Source organism: Syngnathus typhle, linkage group LG4 (assembly GCF_033458585.1).
Source record: "Syngnathus typhle isolate RoL2023-S1 ecotype Sweden linkage group LG4, RoL_Styp_1.0, whole genome shotgun sequence".
In the NCBI taxonomy this organism is placed as follows: domain Eukaryota; kingdom Metazoa; phylum Chordata; class Actinopteri; order Syngnathiformes; family Syngnathidae; genus Syngnathus; species Syngnathus typhle.
The window spans coordinates 22,586,188-22,599,314 of NC_083741.1; the positions used below are offsets into that span (position 1 = coordinate 22,586,188).

At 42.2% G+C, this 13,127-nt stretch overlaps 1 protein-coding gene across 4 annotated transcripts in view; it reads right to left on the reverse strand.

Annotated features, from left to right (window-relative positions):
* Window positions 1-785: 785 nt before the first annotated feature.
* Window positions 786-13,127, reverse strand: part of pcdh17 (protocadherin 17) — a 38,821-nt gene continuing 26,479 nt past the window's right edge. For all 4 annotated transcript variants that reach the window (XM_061276473.1, XM_061276472.1, XM_061276471.1 and 1 more), the window contains exon 5: window positions 786-3,871. In XM_061276473.1, coding sequence (XP_061132457.1) covers window positions 3,180-3,871 — 692 coding nt within the window. In that variant the 3' untranslated portion in view covers window positions 786-3,179. The remainder of the gene's footprint in view (window positions 3,872-13,127) is intronic.

Sequence of the window (13,127 nt, forward strand, 5' to 3'; positions counted from 1 at the left end):
AGACTATGGCGGCCGGTGAGCCACATTCAACAAGGCCTTGCCCTAAAAAACTCGGCACGCTAAAATAGCCCATTGCAGATTTGGCTAGCTGTGACGGGAGAGGCCTCGCATTATGCTCCATCCCCTATGATGTGCTGACCTCAGCGTCGGGCCTTACGCTATTAGACAGCAAATAGCCCAGGAGAGGGGCCATGGCTTTAAAGAGGACACTTCCAGATACAAAAAAAAACCCCAACTCTTGTAGTTCTCACTTGAACAGGCATTTACCGGACCAGGGAAACACCATCAGAGGGGACAGCACTCAGCTCTGGCTGTGAAACGTGCACAAAATGATTAATTCTCGCAATACCCCCCCATCAATTATAAATTTCAAGAATGCAACAGCAAGAATGTTTTGCTCAATGTGACGGAAATAAATAAAGCGGGCGAATGTGACAAAACAAAACTCGATTCTGCATGGAGATGGGGCGCAGAGGAAAGAAATAACAACGATCACACGTGACAGTTGCCTAGGTAGTGCTTTGCCCTCCTTTTCACCCTTTCGTTTAACTTTAAAGACCTCGCATTTCAATGAAAGGCAGGCAGTGTGTTGCTGAAGTGGCGGCTGAGGATTTTCAACAGCATATTTTGAAACGTGGGGATGATGCGAGTGTCTGGCTTTTTGATTTACTATCAAGTGAGGCAATGAAAAAAACTCTCCGTTTAAATAACCATTAATACTTTCCTCCTAAGCCAAATCCTCCGAGGCTAGTAAATCAGAAATCAAATACTTTACGGACTAAAAAGTCTTTCAAATGCAATTCTTATTTATTGGTGAGAAAACACAGGATGGGGGAATAAGAGAAATACGCAATGTGAGGAAAGGTAGAGTGACACCAGAAACTTCATTAAACAGAAATATACTCGGTTGGTCATGGAGGATGGAATGTATTATTCTTGCTGTCAAAATTCCCCAATAGAACCCATCGGGAGCAAAAATAATAATATACAGGACAGGAAGTCGCCGTTCCCTCTCATGGATGAATCATCCTACGTGGATTCGTGGTGAAAACCCATTTAACCGTCAATGATTAGAAAAAGCACCTCTCGTAATTATTTCACAGCGTGGCCAAAATTTGCCAAGATTTGAAAAAATAAATGTCTGTCAATATTTTAAGAAAGCCTCAGTGTGATTCCACTACTGTACGGTGTACCTAAATAACTAAGACACCCAAGTTCGATAGAATTTCAGATGTCCACTTTCTAGGAGTATTCTAGCCCGTGTTGAGAAGGAGTACATAGATAAATAACAGGGAGTGCTGAAGGGGGACCTCCTTTGGGCCCTTTATAGAAAATGCACATTCTGGTGGACCGGGGGTCTCGTTAGCAGTCATAAGCTCCAAAGATCATGGAAGCTCTCTGCTGAGACAGTAAGGCAGTTTGAAGATCACGAAGAAAATCACTCCATTTTCCATATGGCAGGTTTCTCTTTTTTTGGGAAACACAAACATGAACACGAAAATATGCGTACAAGCTCCTGTTAAAGAAAATAGCTGCCCGGTTAAAAAAAACGACTCTGTGAAAATACCCCAATAGTTATTTTGTGGTCTTTTTTTTTTAAAATGGTATTGTTGTCAGTGTTTTTTGGAGTTGTGTTGTAATCATCTGGCTGGCTCATTTAGCGTCCCACAGTTATTTTGTGAGTTGAATCTCAGTGAAAACATCCCAAAAGCACTGAAGCCTCTCGGCAGAAATACAGAAAAAAGGGAGGAAAATTAAACAAAATCCCAAACTAAAGCAAACTCACAGAGTTCGACAGCTACTAAGGCAACTTTTGCCAAATACAATATAAGCCCATTTATATTGCAACACAACTATATATTAATTTAATAAAATACACAATATAGCTTTTGTACACGTAACAATTTGGCTCAAATGCACAGAAGTCGGAATAAAATGAATAAAAATGTCTTTTTTTTTTTATCTTGACACATCTAACATGAATACATTTACACATAAAATGGATAGTATGTATAGTGATGGTGTGAAGGGACATTTTCTTCATTATTTTCCAATATTCGCCATGAAAAGAAAAGCAATGTCCTTCAGTAGTTGAGTTCTTCCGCCACTCTTGGCCTTAACTCAAGGACACTTTTTGCTGAGATTTTGTTATTTTCCTTAAATATAAAAAAAAATGTATAAATATTTCATTATTATTAGGACATTATACATGGAATCTTACATATAGGCATCTATATAATCATATAGATCTTTTTTTTCACAGTTGAGGGAAAATGTTCCTTTTTAATACAACCTGTGATTGCCTTAAGGCGTTGCCACACACACGGAAATTCACTGTACACAAGGGACCGAAAGCTGATGATGTATACGACAATTACACAGGTGGGCCAGTTGTGTCGTGTATGTGGTGCTTGTAGAAGTGGTGCGTGCGTGCGTGCCTGCGTGCGACGATCATCATGAATGTTTGAATAGAAGCGTGAGACAGACACAGCTTACACGTGGCTACAAAACATGGCTCCTTCGAAAATTCTCGCTCAGTGGAGCATTAGTGCCCTCTAATCCTGACCACTTCAAAAAAAGATCCCAATCCTTCTATCAAAGCCCTGATTACCAATCCCTTCACGTTCACACACATAATCCATCAAGGTAAACACCCACATTAAAGTCACCAAAACGGAAGATTATTTGGTGCATTTAGGCCAGATACTGTCCCGATAGAATCCATTTGTTGTCATCACATCGATTGTCATGTCTGACCTTGGCGAGTCTTTTCTTTTCCCGTCACACCAAAAATAAATTCACCCTGCACAAACGGATGTGGGCTTTCACGAGAGACTCAGAAAAACAAACTCATGAGCTGGTGGGCACTTAGATAATATCCCGCGAGGTGCCAGAGGCTCAATCCGCTGCTGTTTTCTTGAAAATCCAAAACACCGGGAGCATCCCACACGCCCCCGGGTATTTTTAAATTTTTTTTTAATTCTTGGCAGGGATTTTCACATTTGAACTGCTGCCAAAGGACTCATAAGGAATGTTCTCATCGTCACTTCAGCGTTGGTACTTTTGCAAACCGTGACAAAAGCTCGTTTGAAATTGAATGTTTGTATTACTTTTGGTGACAGTTTTGGCATGTGAGTTTTTGGAATCGACTCTTATTCCACACTCAAGGTCCTTTCCTTTCACTTCCTCAATGTGCCGGCGGCCTCGCTCCCTCTGCAGTCTTGCAAAAGCTTGTCAATGTCTCTCACCACCTGGTCGGCATCCATTCCATCACGGCTCACTTCTGGTTCCACCTGCTCCACCACGCGCGCCATTTCTCCTCTGCTCTCTTGACTGATTCTGGACCGGGCCTCGGCGAGCACCTTGGCCACCGGGTCTGAAGGAGGCAATGGCGGGTAACCCCCTTGCTCCCTGTTTTGTTTGGTGGGTGACAGGTACTGGCCGTCGGGAGGTCCGTAATAGCCGGAGCAGGTGGCCAGAGGAGGTTTGCCTTCAGCCCCGTCTGCCGGACTCTTAACGGAGGAGCATGGGTTGGAGCAGCCCTTGACTGGGCTGCTTGATGCCGAGGGCACCTCCTGGAGCAACGGGCTGAGGGCCCGTTTTGCCTTCAAGTAGGGCTTGACGTTTGCGATGAGGATGGTGTGGTCGCGGCGCTCCTTGCCAAATGTACAGAAGGTTTTTTTGCCGTTGGAGTTGACGGTTTCATAGGTCTCCGTCTCTGGCGCGCTCTCCATCCCCGCTGGCACAAATACGTTGCTGCGGTAATCGACACCCTCAGCCTGGTTTCCACCGGCGGGGAACTGTGGCATCCAGCAGCGGTCAGAATGGCCCAGCACTCGGCATTCCTCGGTGCAATTCAAACAGTCCTCATCTGCAAGGAGAACGGGGAGAAGAATTAATGCAAGGCTCACATTTCTTGCTTTATTATTTGTTTAGACAAGCAACGACTTGATGTAAGGCAGGGGTGTCAAACTCATTTTTGTCGCGGGCCGCGTTAACGTCTTCTATAGACATACAGTATAGGCTACACGACAAACTGATGAATAATTAGTTTGTAAATCAGAGACTAGTAAGAATTGTTCAAATAGTTTAAAAAGATAAATGGGAATAAAAATGGCTAGCAATATCTCTATTTTTAAAAAAAGTAAAGACAATGACACAAAGTTGATGCCAAATAATGTCGCGGGCCGTATCTGGCCCCCGGACCTTTAGTTTCACACCCTATGATGTAAGGAAAAACTTTTTTTAGTTTTTTGTGATATACGGAAAAGTAAACCTCAGTGTTCGGACTGTGTTCTAAAGAAAAGAAAAAGTGGGTGGCAGAATTTATAAAAATCCAAAAGCAGAGGATGTCACCACACGGGCACACACACCTTTCCAACACATTGGAAGGGGGCACAAGCAAGCGTTTTTCAAACTCTGATCAAGGAGATGGCAGTGTATTGAGGTGTGATGGCGATGGAGTGAGAGAAAAACAACAACGGTTGAGGTTTGGCAAGGGCAACGTGCCGTTATCATAAATTCATGTCAGCGGGCTTTGAAGCCCTCCCTCGACAAAAACTATATGCCAAATGGCTCAGATCCCCCCCCCCCACCTCGTCTATGTGTGTATTCTTTTCTTTCATCTCTATCAGAAGGGTGCACACGTTGGCTGATTACGGGAGTGTTCACGCTTGTGTTAAATGAATCCAACAATAAAATTAAAAAAAAAAAAATGTTTCCCCTTTTTGGAGCTTAAAGTGAAAAACAAGAAGAAAAAAAACGGATGGTGCCCCGCAAATATTTTTGAGATAAAAGAGAAGCAACACAACAGTGGCAAATAAACAAAACATTGTGTGGCAAAGTAGATTATAAATTTCTGCAATAGTTCCTTCTTGTTTTGTTGCAAGTAACTGTGTGCAATCCAATACCATTAGTGTGTGTGTGTGTTTATATTTTTAAGTCGGTCTTGAACCATATTATCATCGTCCTGTGAGGCTTTCGCAAATCCTTGCTTGGAAAAAGTGATCCTTTTGCTTTCTGCGGTATAATTAGCAACTAACAGCTTGACAAAGATTTATCATCCAAAGAACAGCTCCTTCAAAAATGGAAGCGCATGTTGAGTTATAATTTTGTTCATCCCAGTGTTAGGCTTTGCCTTGACTGCGGCTTTGCATCTCGCAGGAAAGATTTTGAAAGATTTTAGAAAGCAAACAGCCCTGACATTTCTCATGTTGAAGCAGCCATTTGAGGAGGAAACAAGGTGGGCTGAAAAGTAAAGGTCAGGCTAGTTTACGATGGCTACATTCAAATGCTATGGCTGAGTGTATGCACCTGCAAACACTGCACATGCCACCCACTTTAGCGTGTGTGCACCTGACTTGATAACACGTAATTGCAGCAGAAAAACAATTATGAACTAGTTTTGCATCAAATTCGACACCAGTAGGACAGCTTGCATGTACTGTATGCTGAAAATCACAACTATCCTGTATAATGATTATGTAATTCAGTAAAAAAATATAAAAAAATAAGCCAAATAGTGTTTCAATTAAAAAATATGACTCCGGGGAAAAAAAAAAAGTCGTTATTCTAGTCTGTCTCTTATCGGTCTCCAAATGACACAAAATGCTCTTCTAATAAAAAGAAAAACAGGGAATCAAAGCTTAATTAAAGGGCCACGTGCCATGAGAATGCCACTGATCTTTTCCTAACACGCAGATCCTCCAAATCTGGTCACCATTTCCGTAATCCCATGACGCCCCCCCCCCTCTGTTCTTGATTCAATATTTCCAATTTCTAGGTCAAACTCTCAATATAACAGAGGGAGGTTGTGCACATCAACCGGTGACTGCGTCAATGTGTTTGCGTGTGTGTTACGAAGCACTGCGTGATTTCCCTAACCACACTTTCCGCCATTGCGGCCCTTCCTCCCCAAACCCTTTCCCGTTATTACCCATCCATGTGATTAATGTCCCTCTGTCACACGTTGTGCTTGTTCCGCAGGGAGGAAACCGTTTTAGCTGCGTCACAAAAAGGTGAGCATGGAACAGACTGTTGGTCTTGTCACGAGTATTAAGTCGGCGAAGGGGTGAGAGGTTGCAATATATATGCAAACTGACTATTTTTCTACCACTCTGAACATTGTCAGACCTGCCTGAGCGCAAAAGAAAAAATCTGTTGACACACTACATTGGAAAGATATCTATCGAATGAATGGCGAAAATGCTTTCACCCAAAATGTGACTTTCTGACTTTTCATTAAAAAAAAAAATCCAGCCCTGACATAATGTGATAAAGCAAATCTCCTTGTCAGGCTGACATATGAGTCCTGTAATCCCAAATACATAGTTCTAGTGTAGCGTCATAGGGAACGAGAGGATATGTGCAACCCCCACACCTCCAACCAGGGTGGAATGACAGCTGACAAGTTGCAGAGAGCATCTGTGACAGACCACAGATGCACCTGCTCACCTGAGGGACCCCACCGAGTCTGTGTGTGTGTCTGTGTGTGTGTGTGTACGTATGTGTGTTATTGTCTTTTTAATCTCCTCGCTTACTGCCGTTTAGCCCATCTGATGCATGCAGGCGTCTCTTCTTGTACTCCCACCAATCTGATAAGCAAATATTTGAACGGCACAGATGAAAACGTCCAAACCGAATGTTCACCCGATAACAGGTCTCAGTTCAGCAGTTGATGAAATCGGGATAATTGTAAAGTGCAAAGCGGTTTGCATAAGATGATTAGATCACGGTCACGTTATTTGACGATGTAATTAATCACGTGGCTTGAAATCAGTCAATTTGTAATGCGTTTTTTTTTTTTTTAAATAAGATGAATATATTACGATTAAAATGGATACTTTTGACACACAGTCGTGCAATAGAAGATAATACAGGGGAAAAAGTCATAATTATGTTCAATGGCGCTAAAAGAAATCGTGTGAACATACTACCACTTTGATGATGCCATTGTTTTCCCCACACAAGTATAAATAAGGGTTGTCCTCCTTTTTTGTTTGAGGCCATACAGGTATGTTTACACTGCGCTGCAGTTTTGTTGTTTTCAGTCCGATCTGGGGACGCCAAAGAACTGCCACGTTTATTTCTCCAATAGAACGCTGACTTTTTAGAATTTGACTCTGACCATGCAGGCATCGTTGCCGTATCAAGCAACATTTTTGAAAAGCGTGACGATCTATTTGCTGGTTAACAACACGTAATTGCTCATTTCAAAAGCCCTCGAGAATGTGGTCAAGTATGGGAGAAGATAGGACTGTGGGCGGTTTAGCGGCGAATTAAAAAGAAAGGGATACTTTTTTTTTCCCCAGCATAATAGCTTTTATCACAGTAGGAGGCAAGAGAATAACAACGCATGGCCGGAAATGCTTGGCAGCAGCAGTAGGGGAAGCCTGTGGGTTGGTGATACTGAGCCTCAACCAAGGGCATATATCTCAGGATCAAACATGTCTTCTCATCAGGCATTCCTTCGCAAACCACAGGACCCGCCATCAGCTAATGCCCCGGCTAAGTTGTTCAAAGAACACCCTGAGGAGAAAGCATTATGCAGAGCAGGGTGAGGGTTACAAAAAAACTCAAGAGGAGCAGGCCAGGGAGTGTGAGCTCATATTCAAACAAAAGCAAACACACAACGTCTAATCAATAATGAGCAAGCAGCGCTGTCTGCTGTGGGTGGCGGGGAAGGTCTGTCGCTTGTGGAGATGGGAGTTGGTGGTGGTGGGGGGGGGGGGGGGGGAGTCTTGTTGACACACAACAATTTTGTTTTGCATCTATCAAAAATGAGAAAATCCAAAGCACATTGTGGTCCCTGAAAATCAGATGCTCAAACCGGTTTGAAAAGCATGGGAAAGCCATCATGGCTGAAATGTCTGGGAACAGCAAAACTAAGTCTCCATCTGATAACATCAGTGATGGGTGACCGCACACGGAAAATTCCCACTGCTTTTCAACAATATTTACACAAGGGTTCATTTTGTTGATAACAAAGGTAAGTCAAGGCCACCAAACTGTGAAAAGTAATTTCCAATTAAAAAATATAGATTAAATTCAAGCAGTGCTTTTTGGTGGTGTGACGAAATAAAAAAACACTATTAAAAGTGGTTATAAAAGATTGTATGCTTGACTGAATATTTTTTTGCAGAACCTCTAGGGCCATTTGGCAAAGCAGCATCAGAACAGAACCAAGCTCGGGTGCCTTTGGATGCTTTATTTTTTGCATCGATAAAAATAGAGCTAATGTGCCTTGGCAAAAAAAAAAAAATCCAGTTTTGACACATTTGTGCAAAGGACAGTGTTACAGAAGCTTTCCGGCTTGTCGTTATGGATTTTGGCAAATAGCAGACACATCACTGATTTTACTTTTCAAAACGGAGGGTTGATGACAAGTTCTCTGCGGATGTAGCTAGAGCTTCCAGATATCTCACAAACATGAACATGAGACTACAACAAATTGATTTGTTAAAATGAATGTGCAATCCACAAACATTGGTGTTGTATTGCGAGCCAACTCAGGGAAAGATGCAGGGTCAAGCAAGGTTGCTGCTCGGGCCAATCCAAGAGAAGATTTTAAGTCATTCGATGGGAAAAGACAGTTACTATTCGCATTTCCTCAGGCCATGGCTCACTTTTCAACTCTTCTTTCTCTCACTCCTTGAGTGTTTTAATGATGGAGCAATTTCACGCGGGCAGCCACAGGCAAGCTATTAACTGTCCACGTCTGAGAGGACCCATAGTTTCTCCTGGCATCATGTTACTGCTATCAAACATGATCAAACTATAGTTGGTTTAACTTTGATATAGAGTGCAAATAAGTCAGTCATCCCAAAGTCTACTTCTATATTAACTAGTGGTTTGACAAGAACTTTCTTTTTTAACTGTGCTATTTTAAGCTTTCGGCTATTTTAAGCATTTTATTCTATTTTACTTTTGGCACAATGTCAATCTAGTTTCTCATGAAAAATATGGCGCCTCTTTGCAAGATACACTTCCCGAAAAAAGTTCAGTCTACAAGGGCGGTGCGAGGGCGGCTTCTCACTTAGTGATGTCATAAAGTGAAAAAAAAACCCTGTTTCTTGGATTGGGAGGGGCTGGTGCTACGAGAGTAGAAATGCTCCAAGACGGACGGCTGAATGTAGTGAGGAATTCTAAATCAAATGTTAATTTAGCATAATATGGCGCCTTTAAATTCTGCCTCGAATGTCACAAGAACCATTAGTTTCTCATAATGCAACGCCACAAATGCCACGGTCACATTTATCCAGAATTGAAGTATTTTCTTTTCAGATTTTATAGTCATCACTCTTTAAAGAGGAGCCATCATAGCTGTTTTTTTAAATGGCTTTGTCATTTAAATTATGACTAATGCCTTCATCGTTGAAATGCTTGCTGTTATGTTTTTCTTTTTTTTTTTTTCTTCAAGCCTTCCCTACATTTTTCTCAAAAGGTCAATGTACGGGAGTGGCTTGGATATGAGTAAACAATGAACGCACATAAGGAGCAAAACAGGGTGAAGCCGCCGCTTAATTGTAGCCTGACTTTTACCTGAGGAGAATCACCGAGGGTGGCACTAAGGACGGCAACAAGGGGGACAAGAAGGGGACTTATTAAAATATGAGGCGAGAAGCGTGGTGAATCAGTAGCTAATCCGTCGCTTCCTCTAAGCCTGTGTAATTAGGACATGGGGGATTGCACCGTGGCAGGGGATGCTTCTGGACCGCCTTGCTCTTTTTTTCCCCTTCTTTTTTTGTGCCTGTCTGTGTATTCATCCCTTTAGCTGGAGTTTATAGCAGATTGTCATCTTAATATAGCAAGTGTGCATGTGCCTCGGCTTTATTGTGTGCAACTCAGCGTGCTCGGTCATGAGCAACATAAACAGCACAGCTTGCCTGCATCATGACTTATTTCTTACTATTACTGTTTGCACACGCAAATGAGCGAGCGCTTTCTTTTTCTGATTTTGGTCACCGCGTGACACCCTCACAGTGTATATTGGTATATTTAGCAAAAGTCAAATACGCTGCCAGTCATCTCACAACCTTTTTACACCACATCGACACTGGAACTATTTTAGTCTAGTCAAAAAAGATCCTCAAGAGAGAGCGATAAGTATGGGCCGAGTATGGAATAGGAAACTATAGGGCGCATCTGTCTGGTTCCCAAACTCCACGTGGGGTTTTTATTCAGCCGAGCCATACAAATCCAAGCTCTTTTAGACGTGACGCAATCTTGTCTGACTGAGTGAATTAAATCATTTTCTTTTCTACTTGTTCCCCGTCTGCCTTTCTGTTTGTCGCTCTCTTTTGAACAAAAGGATTTGAACGACCGCGGGTGCCATGGCTTTGTGCAAGTAATCATCCCCATGTGTACTGCTTTAGCAGGATTAGGAGTGCTTCATATTCCTCGTTCCAGAATCGTCACTGTAATGGAACACCACACACATGCAGGGTTGGAACGTATCGCTATTGATCGGTATTAGACGTGACCTTCAGGAGGGTACCAACATAGACTTGATGTACGGGACGTACGGTTTCGGTGTTACGGGGTCAATTTTTGCACATGAATATTTGCTTTTCAAACTGCAATCGTTACGTTGGGCATCTAAAAAGTCAATCGTCATTCCTCACACAAGGCTAGAGGAAAGCAAGAATGTGTGTTATGAGGCTGCAAGAACATTAGGGCAATCCATTTTGAACAAGGTAACCTTTCAATTTTCAGAAGGTCACTTTACTTCCTGAGACAGACTGCTTTATTTGGAAGGGGGAATTTTGCTACAGTCTCGTAAAATTCTACCATCTACTACATTCTGTAACATCTTAAGAATTAATGTACAGCAGTGAAACTAAATGATCAGTCGCATTTTAGATTCTAATACCGCTGCAACTAAAAAAATGACAACCGATTTTGCCAGTGTTTATTTAACGTACGTGGTTACTCCAAAACACGTTAGATTAATATGCCATGACTTGGCATTGCTGACAATCGTTCGGCACACATCCTCATGAGACTACCAGTAATAAGAAAACTGTCCACCAGTATGTCGGCATTTGATTATTCCTGCCAATGAACAAGAACGACGGTCCCTTAAGGATATTGGCGGAATTACAACAGAGGTTAAGTGAAAAGGTGGCGAGAGGAAGGTTGAGTCGATGGTGTTGGCTTTCTCAACCCTGGGGCCTAACACATTTAGAGAGCTAACTGACACACTTTGGATGTATTAGCCACAGTGAGTTCTGCCAACCTGTCCTTTTTTTTCTTTTTCCTGCTTCTCCTCCGCCTATCGCCATCTGTCTGTCACTGCACTCAGCACTCACTAAGAGAAACATGCTTAGTGTTTTAGTAGCATTGCTTTAGCATTGATGTTTCTCGGTGCCACAGCCAAATTGCTGTTTGCAGTCTAGACACTGGTTGCCTGCATCTCGGGATGGATAAACACAAAACACTCACTCGTCTGCTTAGAAGTGTGATTCGATTAAAAGAACAGGAATGCACCGGAATGTAATAATGCTCAATTAGCCTGCCCACCAGGGGGGGATAATCATTTCAACCACAAATGTATTTTCCATCTCACTATCTACTTTATACTTTCTTTGCATCTCCATCTTGCTTGACTCTGGGGTATAATGGCTTCACAGTGAGCAGGGTTAAAGTCCTGGCTGCTGCAATAAAAACACCAATAAATGGAAATATATCGTAATAAATTCTGATCCGGTCCGGGCGGCTTGAAAACGGTCATTTTCTCTGAAAAATGACCGCACGGAATTTGAAAGTGAGAAAACGATTGAGTTCTTTTCATGCTGCCCGATTCCATGTGAGATTAGGGTCAAAGATTATAAATCTTACATGAAATAAGAATGGGATTAAAAGAGATCAGTGATGTAAAATTACAGATCACAGTAGCAGTGGTGAAAGGACACCTGGATTTTGAATCATAACATGGCAGCTGCCATCCTGCTGGACACTCACAGCTAAAACTAAACAATCTATTCCCGACAAGAGAAAGGCTAGTGAATATTCTGGAAGCTGCCTGGAGTATTCCGGAGAGGGATTCGGCGCACATCAAAGACTGCCTATGCAGTAAATCTGTTAGATTTGGGATTAATGGACTCTAGAGAGGCCTCGAAAACACACACACACACACGCACATGGACATACACACAGCCCGATCACAATACGGAAAAGTTTCACAACCGAGGATTGCAAAGTAGCACAAAGAGTGGATTTTGTCACGTAACTCATCGCAATAACGTCACGGGTCTTTGTTAGATGGTATTTTGACTACGGCGAGTGCTGGGACTTATTCAAATGCAGCACAGCCTCCCTCATCCATCCAGAAGGTTGCGGGGTGGCTGGAGCCTCTCCCAAATGGCGCAAGACCATGCCAACTTTATAGAACCTCCCAACAATAATTACTAAGCCTGTCATGATAATCAAGTATTTTAGGACCATATGTTGGACCATATATAGACCTTTTTATTATGCCGCTGATATAATGACAGTAGTATGTAAAAAAAAACGTAAGTAGCCTTAAGAGCATTTAACTTTTAATTCTGAAGAACATTGAGATTGAAATGTCGAACAATGAATTAAATATCTCAGGTAGATTAATACATCCATGAAAGAGTTGGATCTGTTCAGAAAAATTACGTTTGCACAAATAGGAACAGAATGTGTATTGACTGAGTAAACTGACATCTCACCTATTCCACCTGGTTGAGTATTTCTTTTCAAGCAATCCACACTGCATAAAGCAAACCATAGGTGTGGACAAATGCAAGCCAGTGGGCAGAAAACACCTGTTGACAGCATTCTGGTTTGTTTGCAATCGGTCATTGAACAATGAGAGAGTTTCCCGAAGCGCTTGTCGCGTTGACGAAACAGCTGGACATCGACATCTCAGATAGATAGGCGTGTGACGGGATCATGGCAAACAGAAAGGATCTTACCATTAGTGATCATTTTAAACTCACTCAAAGTGTCTGTTGCAACCAGATAATGGATTTTCCTACTTTAAATTGATATATGTATATGAATTCAAATTTTGGCACATGTGGTCATGGTTTTGCGGCGCGAAATGAGTAGGACGATTATGGTAATAACCTGTTGCGATATACAGCTTGAACGTTGATGTG